The sequence below is a fragment of the Lepidochelys kempii genome, chromosome 11, assembly GCF_965140265.1.
Source record: "Lepidochelys kempii isolate rLepKem1 chromosome 11, rLepKem1.hap2, whole genome shotgun sequence".
Taxonomy (NCBI): Eukaryota; Metazoa; Chordata; order Testudines; family Cheloniidae; genus Lepidochelys; species Lepidochelys kempii.
Window position 1 is genome coordinate 44979144 of NC_133266.1, and position 19319 is coordinate 44998462.

Genomic DNA, 19319 nt, shown 5'->3' on the forward strand with positions numbered 1-19319 from the left:
CTTACCCAGTACTGTTAAGGCAGCAGAGCTCTTGACGTGTTCCCCTCTGGCATTTGATAGTGAGACAGTGTAGGTGGCTTGATCTGCAAAGTGTGCATCTCTGATTCTGAGAGTGTAAACTAAATCCTTGTGGACCATGATGGATTTTGCACTATCGAATATTGGCTCCTCATTTTTGTACCATTTAGCTTTGGCACCTTCTGTATTGACCTCACAGTTAAAGACAAGTTCTTCTCCCTCTTTAACTACTTGATCCTTAAGTGGAGTTATAATCCTGAGTTTTTCTGAAATTGCGAAAAAATATTGCATCTTTCATACTATAAAAGAATAAAATAAAATGTGCACACACACCTTACTAAAATAAACAGAAGCTTACCAATCACTTTTAAGTGTGCTGTTGCTTTGATTCCACCAACCATGATGGAATACTTTCCTTCATCTCCCAAAATAGAGTCCTTAATGACAAGTAATCTCTTTTTGCCATCTGAAATGATGTCATACTTATCACCAGCCTCAAGTACCTTATTACCCCTCAGCCACTGTACTTCAAAGCCATCTTTGGATATTGAGCAGACAAATTCAGCTTTTTGTCCTTCTAGTACTTCAACATTTTGTGGTCGGGTAATAAATTCTGCTGCAATTTCTGTAAAAATAAATGTTAAACATATATTATTTTTTTCTGTATAAACAGAGCAAAAGAAAATTGCATACCTTTGTCTACCTGATTTTTCTATGAAAAAATATACCAGAGTAATTCTCTTACCATGTACTTTGAGGTTGCCAGTTGTACGAGTACTTGGAAGCCTACAGCTGTATTCGCTAGCGTCGTCAAGGCGAGCATTATGAATGACAAGAATTCTCTTACGGCCATCACCAATTTGTTCATATCTACCACCTTCAGGTAATTCCTTATCTCCTTTAAACCAAGTTACTTCAGCCCCAGGCTTAGAGACTTCACAAATGAATTTCACAGTGTCAGTTTCATTTACTTCGATATTGGGAAGATTTTTGGTGAAAACAGCTTCCTCCTCTATAATAAGAAATTTAGAAGCATTCGATTAAAACAAAATGATCAAGCAATTCTTTTTTCACATGAAGTATATTTAAGAGTAGATTTAGTTTTACCTATAACTGTTAGGATGCCCGAGGTTCTAGCTGTTTTTGCTTCACATGCATATTCTGCTTCATCTTCAAATAGACATTTGTTGACCACAAGAATACGCTGGGCACCTTTGGAAATTATGTCATACTTTTTGCCCTTTCTTATTTCAATGCCATCCTTAAACCACCGTACCTGTTTTTAAAGCAAATTGACATTGTAGTACTGTTAGTTATGTTAATGCATTGCATCATTAATCTTAGCATTGTGTTACTTAACAATAACATAAGATTGAGATTTAAAAAAAACAACAACCTCACATTAAAGTGTTATTTAGATAATAAGAACATGATATTACAGACCGTGACATTTGGGCGCGAAATTTCACATTCAAACCGAGCAATCTCTTTTTCTTTCACTTCAAGATCAGTAAGGGGCTTTGTAAAGTCAACACGAAGAGCTATAAGAAAAAAATATACATACATGTAAATATCTCAAAGTTTTTAGAATAACCATAGTTATGCAAGAATAAATCATTACAGATGATAGCATTATTAATAATCATATTAATATCAACAAAGAGGTTAAATTACACGACTTACGTTCCACATTCAAGAAGCAAGAGGTCTTGAAATCCTTAGCATCACAGGTATATGTTCTAGCATCATCTAATGTGCAGCCACGTATGATCAGTTTTCTGACCCTGCCCTCAGCTATGATATTGTGCTTTTTTGTTTTGTGAATTTCATGTCCATTCTTGAACCATTTCACCTCTGCATTCTCTCTGGATACTTCACATTCCAGTACTGCAGTGGCTTCCTCCTCTACTGTCTGGTCCTCAAGTGGTTTAGTAAATTCAACTGGGGGTTCTAAAAGAATCATAGAAATTACAGATGCAGAACACCATAATTTTAGCCATCCAGCAATCAATACAGGATTATTCCCTACAATACATTCCTGAGTGCTATGTCTAATCTAGTTTTAAATTACTCTCAAGTGATGTGACTGCGACAATAATCCACAAGGATAAAAGATTATGCTGTTGGAAAATTCTTCACTATATTCAGTTTATTTGTTCATTTTTTCAGTTTTAGCCTATTACAGTTGTAAGAACATAAATGAGGATAAACAATTTCCTTGTCTCCTTGGTGCTTACAGTTTTAGATACTTGTAAATCATTATCACAAGCCCCTGTACCTTAATTAGTTTAGCCAAGCTGTATATATGTATTGTAGTTTTCATCTTTTCTTATAAGTAATTCCCTGCAATCATTGCAATTGTTTTTGTGTCTTTTCTCTGAATTTACTCCAGTTTATCAACTCCTTTCCAGTACTGAGATAACTAGAAGTGTATGCAGTATTTTAGGTATGATCTAACCAGTTTAATATAAAGAGTGTCCATAGACTTCCTAATCCATGATGGAATAATAATCACCAGACAGATGTAATTATGCTAATCAGTTTACCTTTTACAAAAAGATTTGCTTGTGTTCTGAAATCCTTTGCAGTCAGTGAGACTTCTCCAGCATCTGTTAACTTGACATCTCTGAGAGTAAGCGAATGTACTCTTCCTTCAGCACGTGTGACAACCTAATTAAACAAAAAAGCATTTTGTAAGTATCTACACGTGAACTATATGAAGACTCTTCAATTCAATGTCATCTATTCTTTATTATTTTTATTGGGTACATATTTTGGATAATTTCCTCCTACATATGCATAGTGGATCAAGGACACTTTCAAGATTTTTGAGATATATATATATTTCCCCCTCTTATCTACATAGGCGCTGGTATTTAAGTACTCCCACATGTTCCAATGGGAGGAAGTATATGTCAAAATCTAAAGAAATTACATCATATATATAATAATAACTTAAAAATATATGTTTCAGAGTGGTAGCCATGTTAGTCTGTTTCAGCAAAAACAATGAGGAGTCCTTGTGGCACCTTAGAGACTAACACATTTATTTTGGCATAAGCTTTCATGGGCTAAAACCCACTTCATCAGATGCATGGAGTGGAAAATACAGTAGGCAGGTATAAATACACAGCATATGAAAAGATGGGAGTTGCCTTACCAAGTGGTGGGTCAGTGCTAACGAGCCAATTCAATTAAGGTGGAAGTGGCCTGTTCTCAACACTTGACAAGAAGGGTGAATACCAAGGGAGGGAAAAAATCACTTTTGTAGTGCTAATGAGGCCAATGTGATCAAGGTGGCCCATTTCAAACAGTTGATAAGAAGGTGTGTGTATCAACAGAAGGAAATTAGTTTTTGTAGTGACCCATCCACTCCCAGTCTTTATTCAGGCCTAATTTGATGGTGTCCATTTGCAAATTAATTCCAGTTCTGCAGTTTCTCATTGGAGTCTGTTTTTGAAGCTTTTTGTCGAATTGCCACTTTTAAGTCTGTTATTGAGTGTCCAGGGAGATTGAAGTGTTCTCCTACTGGTTTTTGAATGTTGTAATTCTTGATATCTGATTTGTGTCCATTTATTCTTTTGTGTAGAGACTGTCTGGTTTGGCAATGTACATGGCATATATATGCCACCATGTGCCAGCAATGCCCCTCTGCCATGTACAGTGGCCAAACCGGACAGTCTCTACTCAAAATAATAAATGGACACAAAGTGTCTCCTAAAGAATTATTTTTAATTATTTGTAGGAAAGTACAAAGTCAAGCAATAGAAGTAGTTCTGGTAAGGTGAAGGCAAATGGGAAGTCTAAAGTGAGAAGAAAAATAGAGGAGATGAAGTTGTTTCTGAGCATACTCATTATGCCCAAAATAAATATTTATGTCCTTGAAACATTTCGTTGAAAGAAGTTCAGATGAAGTAATAAATTTGGTTTGCCAAGATAGTTTAAGGTAAAGAATAGTCAAACCTCAAATCCCATTTTCTTGTAGAGTCAGTGTGACTCTTAGAAACAATGATAACAGCGTTTAAAGAGGTTATTTTAGAGGAAGTGATGAATCAATTAAACTTGGAGCACCTGAACATGTATTCCTGTGCAACCAAATATTTTGCTGAAGCCAATAGGAGCTGTGAGTGTGTAGGGGAAATCAAAATTAAGGTATAAAACCTCATTAAGAAGTTGAAATGAGTCAAAGTGGCCCAAATGGACAAGAATAAGATGATATCCCTTAATGTTTAATACTGAAGTTTCAATATCTCTTACTATATTTTGCAAGTCAGTAATCATGATAATCCACTTCATTGACTCAAATCCTTGCACATTTTTATTTCAAAATATGAAAGTGAATTTTACCTTGGTTTATTAAACCTCTAATTGGCAGAATTTCAATTCTATTTACAGATCTTTATGAAAAGCAATATGGATGACAATTCTGAGTTTGGTTAAACTGAGTAAAACTCAGAAAGGTCTCACTGAAAACAAGAATCCTCTTATTAATATATGAAAAAGCTATAGTAAAAATTAAACTAAACTTCAATTTGAATTAAAGAAACATCTACCAGCATTATTACAAATTTTGAAATTTCATTAACTTGTGTAATTCCTTAGACATTTACTTGCGTTTCCCTACAAGGCAGCTCTATTTCGCTAGAGATCTGAAGGCATTACACTCAAAATGAGTACCTAATAAAGAATGCATCCGAATAACTGCATCTTAAAAATTGTAACATACATTTTATATTATTTATAATATATTCCCTACTGTTGGCAAACTTCAAATATTCAATTAACCACATTCCAGGCAGCTCAAATCTCAGCGCTAAGAGCCAGCACTTGAAGAAGGGTTAAAAATAGCTAGTGAGAAATGCTTGGCAAGCAAACCTGCCTAGAAAGTTATCTGGAAAGCCTGATCAAATGCCTGAAATGGAATTTCAATCTTCTTAATCCCCATATATGCAGAACTGGACGGCAGCTCTGCATTCAGTGGAAAGAATCAGGAACTTCATTTATTCATAAAACTCACTCAAACTGCAACACACCTTAGCAGGAACCATTTCATATCCCTTGTGGCTGCGATTGCCAACAATTCAGGCACAAAAAGCTTTACTCTTGTGGCCAGTGTTTTGAGACCTTTTAACTTTTCTTTGTGTGATAAATACACATGCTATTTCAGATCCACTTTATTTACAGAAAAATACAAATTTATGTTTAAGTGAGAACACTTTATAACTTAAAATAGAAGCAGCGCATTCTTGTGTCTTAGTGCTTCTGCTGCTGGAAGGAGGGAGGTAAGACATAAAGGAGAGGGGGGAGAAAGTGGGGAGGAAAGGAAGAAAGGGGGAAATGAGGAGTGGAAGAAAGCAGGTGGCAAGAAGTCTCTTTACCTTGTCACTCGGTTCCAGTTTCTGTCCATGCAAGAACCACTCCACCACGATTCCCTCATAGGAGAGCTCACAGTCAAAGGTGGCTGATTCACCAGCTGTCACTGTTACATCCTTGAGCGGTCTGAGCAGGCCAATTACTCGTGCTTGGTGAGGGGGAGAAATCATCTTCACATTAGTCACTTCACTCAAGAGAGGGCTTCTGCCCTACCCACTAATCTTTACGGTGGCTTCTCCCAAGAGAGAGAGACATGGTAATGCAAAGCTATTTAAATTCCCTAACTAGAAGGGGGCCACTTGGGTTTCTTAGGGGAAGGGTTGGGCACTGGAGAGTCCCTGTTTGCAGAGCCTGTTTCTTTAAAATGAACAAGGTCAGCAGGAAAGTTGCAGTGCATCTGTCTCCCTGCCAAGCCCTGCGTGCCTCTTGCTAGATAAGGCATGTGCCTTCCAAAATAGCGAGTGCTAGGATTGGAGGGAGAGACAAGTGGTCTCCAACCATGTGCTCTGTCCCTGTCCATCAAGAGCTTAGTTCTTTCCCCAAATGTTAGTGTGGTGGCATCCCAGCAACTGAAAGCAGAAATGTCAGCACAACAAAGCTTTTGCTTGTAATACTTCAGTTGCATAACAACTGATGATGCAAGACCACCCAGAAGCCTGAAAGTCAATGTCCTTTTTCTCGTGCTCTAATAAAAAGAAACTATAAAAATTATATTTAAAAAAAATTCTTAAACTAACAGGGATCAAGGTCATCGGTGTCACCGATACTTCAGAATCACTGTCCCTTCAAGGAGTGACCATGGGCTTGGTGCAGTTTAGTGATTTAGCCACTCATTCCAAACAATCTGCTGTGTGATGTAATGATTCAGTTAATTTCATTTTAATTCATTTCTTCTAGTTTTAAAGACACGGCATTAACTATCTATTCATTCGTATACTAATAAGACACTTACGTTTCACTCGAAGGTGAGCACTGGATTTGGCATTTGCTGCTTGGAAGTCGACTCCACCAGCTTGGTCCAAACGTACATTGTACAATACGAGGAAGTGCTTTTTGCCTTCCTCCTTAATTTCACACTCCTTCAAGAAGGAAAACAACAAAGTATAGAAGTAGTGAGCTGCATTTATAGAATTTCTGCAGACACACAAAGGATATACTGTGTGTAAAACACCACTCGTGCAGAATATTTTTTAGAGATATATGTAGCCTTGTTAACACCTTTCTCTCTATATTATTTCTAAAATATCCATAATGTCTAGGCAATAGATACTTTTGAAATCTGAACTGCTACTAAATTGCCTAGTACAGCCAACAATTTAAATGATGTGCTTGCTCATAAATCCACTTAAGGACTATTTCCATTAGCTCTGCTGAAGATATAAATTTATTCATGAACAATGCACTGACAAAGTGGGATGTTGGGAAGAACTTAGATATATTGAAGACACTGGCTTGTAAGCACTAGCAATAGCAGGTGTCTGGCAATGCTAATGAACATATCAGCGGTCTCTCATTACAAAAGATGGTCCTCATTTTAGATCCACATTTCTTTCTCTCTCTCTCTTGCAGACACACAGACTTACAACTATCTCACTTTTCCTATTGTTTATTTATTTCCATCAGGACTGCTGAATTCAGAGTTGCCTACTCTTAGGTTTTTATAGTTAGTCTCTCAATATTTGGTGGGTTTTTTTAAATCACCAAGAGCCATGCAAATATGTAAGACTTTCAGCCTCAGTTTTGTTTTTAAAAAGTAAGTTTCTAGCCTTCCTGGTTGTGGAGAAAAACTAAAAAATCAGAATCAAGTGCACCTAAAATCTCAAAAGTTAGAAGATAAGTTAAGAGTATAAAATGTATTTTTTTATCTCATAGTTGTTATGAATCTCTATCCACACAGAAGTCTGGGCTTGATCAGCATTATGCTTACAGGTGATTGGTTCAGGGTTTCTCCTTTTAGTTTCCAGCTGGCGTGGACATCTTCCTCAGAGATTTCAGTATCAAAGCGGGCAGTCTCTGTCTCAATTACCTCCACACTGTACAGGTGGCGCACGATCTTAATATCCCGCTCTGAGAGGTGAGAAAAACAAAGGAACATTTGATGCCATCAGCCTTCAACAGAAACTCACAAGAAGAGCTTTACAACAGAGAGGCACTGACAAAACTACAGTACCTTCAATGTTGAGTTTGGCAGAGGTTTGGTCAGTGCCACAATCACAGGTGTATGTTCCAATGTCTTTCTTCAAAGCTTTCTTGAGGATTAGGATTCTCTTTTTGCCATCAGCCTTGATAACAACATTTTTTGATGGAGTTATTTCTTTGCCATCTTTCATCCATTTCACAGGAGCATCTGCTTTGCTAATTTCACATTGTAAAATCACTTCATCTCTCTCTACAGCAGTATAATCTTGAAGCTTTGAAGTAAAGTAAGGATCACCCTCTGCAAATACAATTTGAGATAAGCATATGACAGTTTTAATTGTTTTAAAAGCACAAAAAGCACAGGTCTTTTTATAAAGTTTGTACCATCTTAGGCCATGCACAATACATAAGGCATATTCTTAAAGCTTTTCATTCCTGTGAAGTGTCTGAACAGAGGAATAACAACAATAAAAAGTATAACTGTTATTTTTCTGAGTGTCCCAACATTTTGCTATATATTAATATTGGATGTGGTGGTTTGATTACAAAAACCAGCAAAAACCTATTAGCATAGCTATTCAAAAATAGCACAGGAAGAAGTACATTCAGAGTAATAATTGCTAACTTCACTGGAAAATATTGTGTTGGCTCTCCAAAGAATATAAAATGCTTAACAGCTACAAAGCACTGTACACATATTAATCAACGAATCCTCACAACAGTTCTGAGAAGTTTTTAAATAATTAGTATTATCTTTGTAAACATAGAAATGGAGACACAAAGAGATTCAGGTGATTTGTCAAGAGCACACAGTGAGTTTGTGGCAGAGCAGGGATTTGTAAACAAGACTTTCTGATTCCCAATAGTGTGTTCTTTTTTTAGGAATATATAAAATATCCAACATGTGAATTCATACTGAATAAAAGTAAGATACACTTACCAATAACTGTGAGTTTAGCTTCAGAAGATTTGCTCATAGCTTCTGCTCTGATCTGAGAAGTGTCATCAATAGAGAGATCTTTAAAGGTGAGTGTATGGAATTTGCCATCGTCTTTCATTGAAACCACCTTACTGGTATGCAGTCGTTGGTCATTCTTGAACCAAGCAACAGGGATATTGTCATGAGACAGTTCTACAGTAAACTCTGCAGTCTCACGCTCCTTTGCTGTTACATCTTTGAGAGGAGTAATGAATTTCAGACGAATGCCTAAACAAACAATGTGTCTCATTAATGATTACATTTATGTAAAAAACAATTGAAAGACAATTATCAAGTGCATTATCCATAGAAGCATCAAGTCAAACAAACCTTCAATGATCAGCTTGGCACTTGTTCTTTTATCTTCAGCTTCAAACATATATTTAGCTTCATCCTCAAATGCAACTGTCTTAATTACCAGGGCATGTCTTGTGCCCTCTGAGATAATTTCAAACTTCTCATCACCCATGATCTCTTGTGTTCCTTTCAACCAACGGAAAGTCTTGGGTTCCCTAGACACCTCACATTCAAACTTTGCCTCATCCTTCTCAAAGACCTTGACATCACTGAGTGGAGTGATAAAGATGAGAGGTAATTCTGAAATCAGAGCAGATCATTACAAGTTCAGAGATGCATTTATGCTGGCTTTTTTATTGGTAGATTTAATAAGAAAGTTTTGTATGCACGGAGAATGTTGCCACTATACCTTTCACTTTCAGATTAGCTGCACTTTTAGCATTTGCAGCCTGGAAGGACACTTCTCCAGTCATATCCAGTTTGCAATTATAAAGGATAAGAACATGCTTCTTCCCATCTTCAATTATTTCACAGTTCTGGTTTGAAGGGGGAAATAAATATAATTTTTCTAAGCCATCATCCATCACAGGTTACGCTGGGGAATTTTTATTTTTAAAATTATACATTGTGATTTTAAAAATAATGAAAGAGCCTTACAGGTGAAGGTGTTAAAGTTTCTCCCTTTAACTTCCATAGGGGGTGGACATCGGGCTCAGAGATTTCAACCTCAAAACGAGCTGTTTCACCAACAAATACCTCCACTCCATACAGGGGGCGCTCCACTTTTATTATACGAGCTGGAAGCACAGAAACACAGGTCAACTTTGCTGTATTAAGCTATATGTTACAAGGTTTTCAGCTGGGGTCCAGTTGGGAAGGCGTGGCCACTTACGCTCAATGTGAACATTAGCTTTTGTCTTGTCAGTTCCACAGTCACACTCATAGTTGCCCTTATCACCATCTTCAATCTTCTTGATTTTTAGGATACGGCGCGTGCCCTCAGCCTTTATAGAGATTCTCTTGGAAGCTGTAAGCTCTTGGCCATCTTTGTACCATTTCACTGGTACATCTTTGCTAAGTTCGCACTCCAGAATGACATCATCTTTCTCTATAGCAGAGTAGTCTTGTAATTTCACGGTGAAGTATGGATCGGCCTCTACAAACGGCATGTTGGTTGTGAAACAGTTAGTAAACTTGAAATCAATATATAATTAAAGGCATATTGAAATGTAAAAAGTTATTAAAACAAATGTTTTGTCACTGTTCCTTTAAGAAATTGTTTATATTAAGTGGTGGTAATACTTTACCTAAGACTTGGAGCTTAGCACGAGTGTGCAAGCCCTTGACTTCAGCCTTTATCTCAGAGATATCATCAAGTGTTACTTCTCTCATTTCTAATTTGTGAGTCTTGCCTTCTGCATGAATCAGAACCGTTCTGCTTGTGTGGAGTTTTTTGTCATTTTTGAACCAGGTCACTAGCATATCTTCATGAGAAAGCTCGAACTCAAAGTGAGCCGTTTCCCCTTCTTTCACTGTTTGGTCTTTTAGAGGTGTGATGAACTTCAACCTGACACCTATAATGAAACATTGCTCATCAGTACCTTAACATTACGCTAGTGAAGTTCTAGAAGATGTGCTCTTTAATAATCTTCACATAGTCTCTGCTCATAATGAGATACTTACCTTCCACAAACAATCTTGCTGTACTCTTCTTCCCTTCCACTTCAGCAGTGTATTCTCCTTCATCATCAAACTCTGAATCATTGATTACAAGGATATGTTTCTTTCCATCTGCAATTATATCGAATTTGTCTCCAACTTTGATGATGTCAGTGCCCTTAGACCATATAACATTGGCTTCCCGGGTGAGAACACATTCAAATCGAGCCTGACGCTTCTCAGGAACAGTGACATCTTTCAGAGGCACAGCAAAGTCAAGTTCAATTTCTAGAAACAAAACAGAATTAATTTTTTTCAAGCACTCAATGTGAACTTGGACTAAGTGATACTATTCTCTATTTGCTAGTATAGTGTACCTTTCACTGTCAGGATGGCTGTAGTAAGCGCATTGAGTGCTTGGTAGAGGATTTCACCAGCCTGTTCCAACTTGACTTTGTGTAAAGTTAGGAAGCGTTTTCCTCCTTCAGCTTTGATTTCACAAGTCTGGAAAAATTACGTTTTTAGTAAGGAAACTGGTATTCTAAATACACAATATTGGACTCTGTTCATAAAAAAGAAACACTCCAAATCTTGTTTTACACACACAGGGAATAGTTGCCTGTTAGAGAACAGTATTGCTACCAAATCAAAATGATTTTACTCTAAAGGAAATCTTAAAGTAAAATAAAATACATTTCCTTAACGCTCAACTCCTATTTTTAACTTAGGCGCCACTCTAGCAATTTACATGGGCCTGGATATTTTTGTTGTGATATGAAGCCTTGCAAATTATTTTATGTTATTTGCTGTGAAACGTAGTTCCTTGAGGAGGACCACATTTTCAATCATCATAAAACTTAACCTCTCTAATTTCTGTGCCAGAGCACTGGATGACTGCAGAGATAAACAGACCAGCAAAAATTTTACAGTGTGACTAACATAAGTTTGTAGAACTTGCTCACAGTATTCTCATTTTAAATGAACTGCATTTTTAAATGGGAGGATGCTTACAGGTGAGGGCCTCAGGATTTCTCCTTTCAGTTTCCATTCTCCAGGAACATCTTCCTCAGAAATTTCTGTGTCGAAGTTTGCTGTTTGTTTCTCATAAACTGTAACATCCTCCAGCGGTTTAAGCAGCTCAACCTCACGCTCTGGAGATGCACAAACAAACATGTGTAACATAGTCAATGAAAGTTTTGATACAACTTTACAGCAGTTCAAGTTTTGAATATTCTTGTTTTGAAAGGGTTGAAAATACTGGCATATACAATAATTACATATAATGTTCAGAAAACCTTCCTTACCTCCAAGGGTCAGTTTAGCTGCATATCTGCGACCTTCAACTTCCACTGCATATTCACCAATATCTTCAGGTGCAGCATTCTTAATTTTGAGGTAAATGAGATTTCCTTCTTTCAAGATTTCTGTCTTTTCAGTTGGTTTAGCTGGAATTTCTTCATCTCCCTTGTACCATTTAAAATTTGGCGTCTCCTTGGCAAGATTGCAAACGAAAGTAGCTGTACCCTTTGGTTTCACATGCTGGTCTCTTATAGGTTTCACCAACCAGTCTCTTATCACTTCTGCATGAGAAAAAGTTAAATAAAAATTAGGGTTCGTAGGTTATTAATACATATAAGTGGGTTCATAAATGAGAGAAATAAGGGCTTCTGAAATTTAGTTTATTCCACTCTTTGAAAAGACAAAGCCTATAAAAAAAACGACTTGCCAGTTTATATTGGTTTATAACTTGAAATGAGCACACATGATTCACAGGAATCACTGCAATAATAGAAGTTGTCATATGCAACCAGAGTAGAACATTTCCCAAAGACTTGTTTGCAATTTATGGAGGGCAGATGGCTAGGAGTTTCTATATCAGGATTGCCAAAAAAACAAAGGCCCTCCAATAAATCATAGCAACTTAGCAGGGAGCTGAGAGCAATCCATACATTTGCCAAAATTATCTACTAATATTCAGCAGATAAAATCCCCCAAATGGGAGTCTACTTCTAACAATATTGATGAAATCTGGTTAATTCTGGCATAGTATTTTGAGCACTACTCCCCACTGATCCTGACTGGGAGTTCCACATGAGGATCAATATGACCCTAATCCTATAAATGGTAATTCTGATTCATCCCCCTTTGAGTAGCAGCTTTTCCTATAACTTCAGTGGGAGTTAGGCCCTAAAATACCAAGAGTGTACATTTCAAAATGTGTTAAACAAAGGTGAAGAATAATGAACCCATTACCTAAGGAATAAAAACACGGTGACCACCCTTTTGTGCTCCTTTTCAGGTACCAATCAAGTCAAACTTTCCTTATTTTAAAGCACCCTAAACATGCACACAAATTCAAAGGAGAGAAATTAGAGTTTTATTCTGATTGCTTACCTATTACTTGAACAACAGAGTCACATTTGAGGTCAGTATCTTCCACTGTCACAGCATAAGTGCCAGCATCAGTGTCATCTGCATTCATGATGGTGAGGGCTCGTTGCAAACCAATAATATTCAGAGCGTACTTTCCAGGCTTGTCTTTTATGATCTTTCCATCCTTCCTCCACACCACATCTCTCTCTTTGTTCAGCTCACAGCTCAGATAAAATGGCTGCCCTTTGACCACTGTGACTTGTTCCTCAAGAGTTTTCACAAAACGCACTGGTATTTCTGGGGGAAGAGGGAACCATATTTTGATGCATTTTATTTTTTATACAGCATAGAGACGCACTGCATACAGAATGAAAATATGAAATGATCAATGGAATTTACGACAATTACTGAAAACTCGCAATATACAAACATATTTAACGCTGTAAATTATAGCTATTCTTTAAGTTGCTGAAGAATCTAAAGCATATTCAGGGTGCAAGGAAATACCTTCAACAATGAGTTTAGCTGTCGAGGTCTTTTCTTTGTTTCCCAGACGTAGCACACAAGTGTACTCGCCGGAGTCTGAAAGCTGGACATCAATAATATGCAGCTTCCTGTCTTTGCCATCTGCAATAAACCTGTGCTTTGGGCTCTCTCGGATGTTATTTCCGTCTTTCATCCAGCTGGTACTTGCAGTAGAGGGAGAGATAAGAACCTCAAAGATTGCAGAAGAGCCAATAGATTCAGCTTCTTTCAGCACTATGTCCTTCATTTCTTTAACAAACTTGAGTGGCACAGCTTTAAGTTGGTAGGTGAATGGTGGCTCTTCAGGAGGTTTTTCACCACCACTGCCTGGCCTTAGTTTCCTCCTCTCCAGTTCTGCAGGGGATGGTGTCTTCTTGGCTATAAGTCAGATGTAGAGATGAATAAACTCATCCCAATTTAGAGTTTTGCTTGTTTGCATGCTGTAGCAACTGGGCTGAATGAGGTTCATGAGCCAGACGCTTAGTTGCCAATTTGACAAAATTTACAGTGATGCAATTAGAGCACAAAAACTGCACAATCAAGCCTAGATTAAAGAATTAGTCCACAATTCTACCTGGACCATGTTAAAAGCTGGGGTGCCGTGCAGTTTTTCATGCTCAAAGTCTCAACTGGGTTAAAGCATCCATTCACTTTTGTTATGTCTAAAACACCCATACTGAGATTTGATATGCCCTCCTTTACAGTTTTCCTCTTTGATTACAATGTATTCATAGTAAATCTTAATTTGCTTTGTCCAGAATGAGTCAGAACATAATCAGAATCGTAAGTCTATTTATTTAATCTGAATGGCAACATTTTAGAGATATTTTATTTAAAGTTTAATATTAATCTCTATTCTAAATTTGTCCATTGTTTGAGTCAAATATGATAATATAAGCAAGGTTAAGTTTCATATCTTGTGTTAGTGGCTGAATCAGATGGATTTTTAAAGATGATTTCATTAAAAATGTAACTTCAGAAATAGGAACAGCCATTCCTTTTAACAAATATTGTCTTGGCAAAAAAAAAAAAAGGCAGTTTAGATTAAACTTTAGCTAATCCTTGTCATTCTAAGTCATATTTGGGAAGTCTGCTGTCCAATAATTTACACCACAGAAAGCTGAAAGCATTCATTATAATTAGGATTTTACACATGCAAACTTTGCACTGTTTGTATTTTATGATCATTTCTCTTACCTTTAATAGGAGTTTTAACCTTGCCAGGTTCCTCTTTTGATGCTTTTGGCTCTGCAGTAAAACAGCAATAGTATTAGCAATGTATTAAGTCTCGGTAAGTAGATGTATGTATTAACATTAAGATAAAAATCTTTCTAATAGTGACATTTTCTCTTTCTTCTGTCTCCATACATACATATACTCATACAGCAAGGAGAAGGGTGTAAGCATATACATTTTTATACAACATATACTGTCAATAGTTAGATTGACATTGAATATTTTGAAATATAGCATCTAAAACTGCATATCCTGTGGTAGATATTAAAAAGTGGAGCTTAGGAACCCTCCCTTTATCAATATTTTGTTCTGCCAAAACTCTGTTATTTTTTAAGACTCGCTGTGAAGTAGCCATTCACTAACCCTAAGCTCCCAGTTACGGGTTTTTTAATTAAATATAATAAAAAAAGCTGTAAATGATAATAAAAATGATAATCATCAGTTTTGGGCAAAACAATGAAACTTTGTAAAATGATGATTTCTCAAAGGACAGTAGTGGAAGAAACTGCCACTTAGCATGCTAGAACCTGTCTTTCCTGTTCTAGTGAGGCACTACACAGAAGTGTAAGTCTAAATACCACTTAACAAGAGACATACATAAACTACTGCATGACTACCCAACCACCAATTGAAACGAAGGCCATGTCAAAAAAATCACAGCCCACACAAATGTCACTGCCTCCAAAGAACACTGATACCTTGACTATTGAGTACCAATAATAAAAAGCCATGTATGACCTACCCACCAGTAAATTGGGGTAGCAAAGCTCTCTTTTTCTACCTGTTTTGACAGCTTTTAAAAGGTAACACACATACTGTAAAAACCAAACCAAGAAATATATTAATCTATTCATGAAATACATGTTCAAAGGCAGAGGGCTATGCTCAAGAGTTAGGGATTATTTATCATAATTCATATGTGTTTCTGCTTCACTCTGCCATTCATGAACTATTGTTTGCAGTGTTGTTGTAGCCATGCTGGTCCCAGGATATGAGAGAGACAAGGCGGGTGAGGTAATATCTTTTATTAGACAGAAGTTGGTCTCCCCCACCTTGTCTCATTCATAAATTATGAGAGGTCGCCCCTCACTTTTCAAAATATTTCCCACATCACACTTCCTATTATCCTGCATTCTGTATATGTGTGTACAAAGACTGTTTTATATAGTTGAGCGATATGAAATGCAGGACACAGAATGCAAGAAATGATAAAAAAGAGGTGTACATATGAAAAATCTGTGTGAACCGCTCTGCAATTTTACAGTAACAACATATAGATGATTTAAACTACCATTTAAAAATAATGTAAAAATAATACAATGAACACAAAAGTATGTTCAGATGATACACACACAGGAAGACAAACTAGTGACAGATGTTTGAATGCCTATTCAGAGAATTGATGCATTAGATGGAGATACAAATAGTACTGAAGGATACAAGCAGACTGACAAATAAACACAAGCAGATAATGATGAGAAATGGTGTTTTCTTCCAAAGCTTATATGATGAGCTCTCTGAGGAGGAGTTTGGCAGCAGCCTTCTCACCTTTCCACCAGACATTCCACAGCTTCTTTCAGCTCCTCAAATTAATCCAATTGCCAGTCATCTTCTGAAACTCTACCATGCTCGTCGAGATCCAGTCCCCAGACTTCTTTCTCTTCTGTAATGGAGTGATAACTTTACCTAGGCTTTTGGAGACTGGGACATCTTCTTTGCTGGGCATTCTATTGCAAGACAGCTTTTGGTTCAAAGGCTTTGTTTTCTTCTCTGTTTTCTTGGTGACAGGAGTAAATTTTTTACTGCCACATTATGCTGCTATTTTATCTGACGTCTTCTACAACAGAGAATTCTCTTCCAGAAAGCTTGAGTTCCTCTATATTTAAAGGAGATTTATGTCTTTCAGTTTAAGATTTGCTCACTGTTTTTAAGAGCTAGGGTTTCTCTTTTGGGAGATAACTTTTTAATATCGTTTTTTGCCCTCATTCTTTGACATCTAACAGGACTTTCCTTTACTGATTCAGTTCCATCACTTTTTTCAAATTGGGCTATTTTGTCAAGGTCTCCTAAGGAAATCTCAGTGTCTCTGCCATTTCCCGGAATCACCATTTCGAATTCTTTTCCTACAGACAGCTTTTCAGGGGTTTTAGTCTGTATCTTTGTCTTTATCTAAGAAGGTCCTAGAAGGCGTTTTAACTTTCTTAACTGGCATAATCCTTTTTCCTGCTTGCCATTTAAAGTTATCTGTTCCATCACTGATACTTCTGAATCTCTCTCCTCATATGGGTTTCAGTGGACTCTCTTTAGCCTGCAAAATTTTTTCCTTCTATTTTCATTTCTGCATCCTGTGGCTTGAGAACTGAATCTGTAAAGATTCTATTAGCCTTTTTGTGGGAATCACCTCATCTTCAATGAATTTTCCAATGCCCCCATCATTTCTCACTACTACCCCAGTATCCTCAGAGGATTCCTGGGAACCTTATTCTGCCATTTTACAGTCAAGATTTTTGTTAATCTCTTCTTTTTGAAAGATATCTATTTTCTTTACTTGTTTGGTGGGAACCATGATTTCTTCAGCAGTAGGATAAATTCAGCTTTCTTGAAACTGAATTTCCCCACTTTCTGAGTTTTCTTGTTTATGTCATGAATTTACCCAAAGGGACTTTTTCAGACCTCTTCAGAGTAACATCTTTCTTCTCTCCCTCACTTGTTATCAGAGGTATTTCAGGTACTACTTCTTCAGTGGCTTCTGTAGTATCCATCACATAATCTTTTATGGCAATTTCTTCAGTTTGCAAACTTATTTTATCTTTTTGGAACATCTCTCTTCTTCTGAATCAAGATATCAGACTTTCTTGGGGCATCTTCAAGGAGAAAAATTAATGCACTTCCCTTTTTCTTTTTCATATGTAGGAATCTTTCCCCTTCTTTGGATGGAATGCTAGACTCTTCAGGGAATCTCTCATTTTCATCCATCCTATTAACCTCTAATTTAATTGTATTCTTCTTTTCTTCTCTGGTACTTCTTTCAATGTGTTCAGATGCTATATAAATGGGCTTTGGTTCCTCATGGGGTGTTCTTATTTTTAGCCTTTTCAAAGGCAACCTGACCTATTGCAGGCTCTCTCTCCTCATCTTTAACCGTAGGATTCTTCCTTGAAACTACAGTTATTACTTTTGGTTCAGCTTCTTGGGCAACCATCCCAAATTGTTTAAGAACCTCTGTCTCTTGTTTATCTTCCTCTGGTTTTAATATTCTATCAACTGTTTCATCTGAGATGTTTAGCTCAAATGCTTCTTCTGCTCAAATGTCCCTGCAGCTGCCTTGTGGCTTATACTATCTTTTACATGCATGTGTTTCTCATCGGTAGCAGACACTTTAAACACAGGGGATTTAATCTTGCCTTTTTCCACAGGTGGCATTTGACCTTTACAACACAGGGTCCTAGTTATCTCAAGATGGTGATGGGCAATGGAGTCTTTTGCCTTTAGGTTGCCAGTTCAAATCCAACCCACACTAGCAGTAGCTGAAAATTGTTATTCTGTGATGATGCCTGGCAACCTACGTGGAGTTTTTGAATAGCTGTCCACATCACCAAACCAATATCACAATGGACACTGATTGCATGCTTCACAAGTGTTCGAGGATTGAATAAAGAGAATTAACTGCACTCTCATTTTAGAATGGGTCCCCTCTGGGTCATGGTTGGGACACAAAGTGATGGGGAAGATTGTGCTGCTGCTGCTGCTTGTGCTATAGCCGTTCCATGGATGAAGCTCCTAACCTGTAAGGATGTCAGAAAGGGACAGACTATTCCGATGTGGCTGTACACAATGGGTCCCTGACTCTGGCTGAAGCCGCTGGATGCCACCCTATATGAATACTAAACAACAACAGTAGTGCCAGAGAGCTTCAGTGCTCTTGGCACCTTTGCCAGCACTCAGCAGATAGAAAACAAACTCCAAAACAGCGAACAAAACAACACCGTCATCCCTTCCCAATATGTACAACATAAATATATTTTTTGCAATACATATAACAGGCATACAACATATACAGATGAATGTCTGAACATACAGAACAAATATCAAGAAATTAACAGAATACATACATTTAATTAGACATGTTAAGTACGTCTCATCTCCCACACTGAAGAGCATAGACTAAACCCCAATTGTATAGCTTTGGGGCAGGAATTATCTTATTATGTGTGTGCGTCAGTGCCTAGTACAATGGGAGCCTGATCCCCCCCATGAGGGGGGGGAGGCTTTAAGTATCTGGGAAATAATAAATGATAAGATCCCACAGCCCTTAGGTGTCATGTTGTCTTCAGTGTGTATAGTCACGTGAGAAATGGCTGCAGGATGGTACTGCAAATTAGCAAACACTCTACAGAATCAATGTTAATACCTGCTTTCTTTCCAACCACTGGAGTTGTCACTGGAGCAGCAACAGGGGCTGGTTCTGCTGGTGGTTTGGGAGATTTTAGAGCTGTAGAAAGAATTAAAATGTATTAATTAATTGATTTTTTGTACATGTTTATTAAAACTTATTATGCAGCACTTTCTCAAGTGCCCTATAAAGCATACATTTACTAGATCCTCACTCACAACAAATATTCAGAAAATATCCTTCACTCCTGGTAGCATGAAAAGTTAGCTGAGATATTTGCTTAACACGCTTTTAACCGGAACCCACTCAATGGTAAAAGGCAAGATG

General features: G+C 37.3%; 1 protein-coding gene across 1 annotated transcript in view; it reads right to left on the bottom strand.

Annotated features, from left to right (window-relative positions):
- TTN (titin) overlaps positions 1 to 19319 on the bottom strand; it is a 468699-nt gene that overhangs the window by 95450 nt on the left and 353930 nt on the right. Inside the window, exons 207-232 of the mRNA XM_073306908.1 lie at positions 19011 to 19091; positions 14561 to 14611; positions 14414 to 14424; positions 13346 to 13736; positions 12860 to 13135; positions 11770 to 12045; positions 11477 to 11616; positions 10843 to 10969; positions 10490 to 10753; positions 10114 to 10380; positions 9699 to 9962; positions 9464 to 9603; positions 9216 to 9342; positions 8840 to 9106; positions 8471 to 8737; positions 7562 to 7828; positions 7319 to 7458; positions 6344 to 6470; positions 5397 to 5539; positions 2565 to 2688; positions 1702 to 1968; positions 1462 to 1559; positions 1126 to 1294; positions 764 to 1030; positions 377 to 643; positions 6 to 284 (exon numbers count right to left, since the gene is read on the bottom strand). Coding sequence (XP_073163009.1) covers positions 6 to 284; positions 377 to 643; positions 764 to 1030; positions 1126 to 1294; positions 1462 to 1559; positions 1702 to 1968; positions 2565 to 2688; positions 5397 to 5539; positions 6344 to 6470; positions 7319 to 7458; positions 7562 to 7828; positions 8471 to 8737; positions 8840 to 9106; positions 9216 to 9342; positions 9464 to 9603; positions 9699 to 9962; positions 10114 to 10380; positions 10490 to 10753; positions 10843 to 10969; positions 11477 to 11616; positions 11770 to 12045; positions 12860 to 13135; positions 13346 to 13736; positions 14414 to 14424; positions 14561 to 14611; positions 19011 to 19091 — 5097 coding nt within the window. The remainder of the gene's footprint in view (positions 1 to 5; positions 285 to 376; positions 644 to 763; positions 1031 to 1125; positions 1295 to 1461; positions 1560 to 1701; positions 1969 to 2564; positions 2689 to 5396; positions 5540 to 6343; positions 6471 to 7318; positions 7459 to 7561; positions 7829 to 8470; positions 8738 to 8839; positions 9107 to 9215; positions 9343 to 9463; positions 9604 to 9698; positions 9963 to 10113; positions 10381 to 10489; positions 10754 to 10842; positions 10970 to 11476; positions 11617 to 11769; positions 12046 to 12859; positions 13136 to 13345; positions 13737 to 14413; positions 14425 to 14560; positions 14612 to 19010; positions 19092 to 19319) is intronic.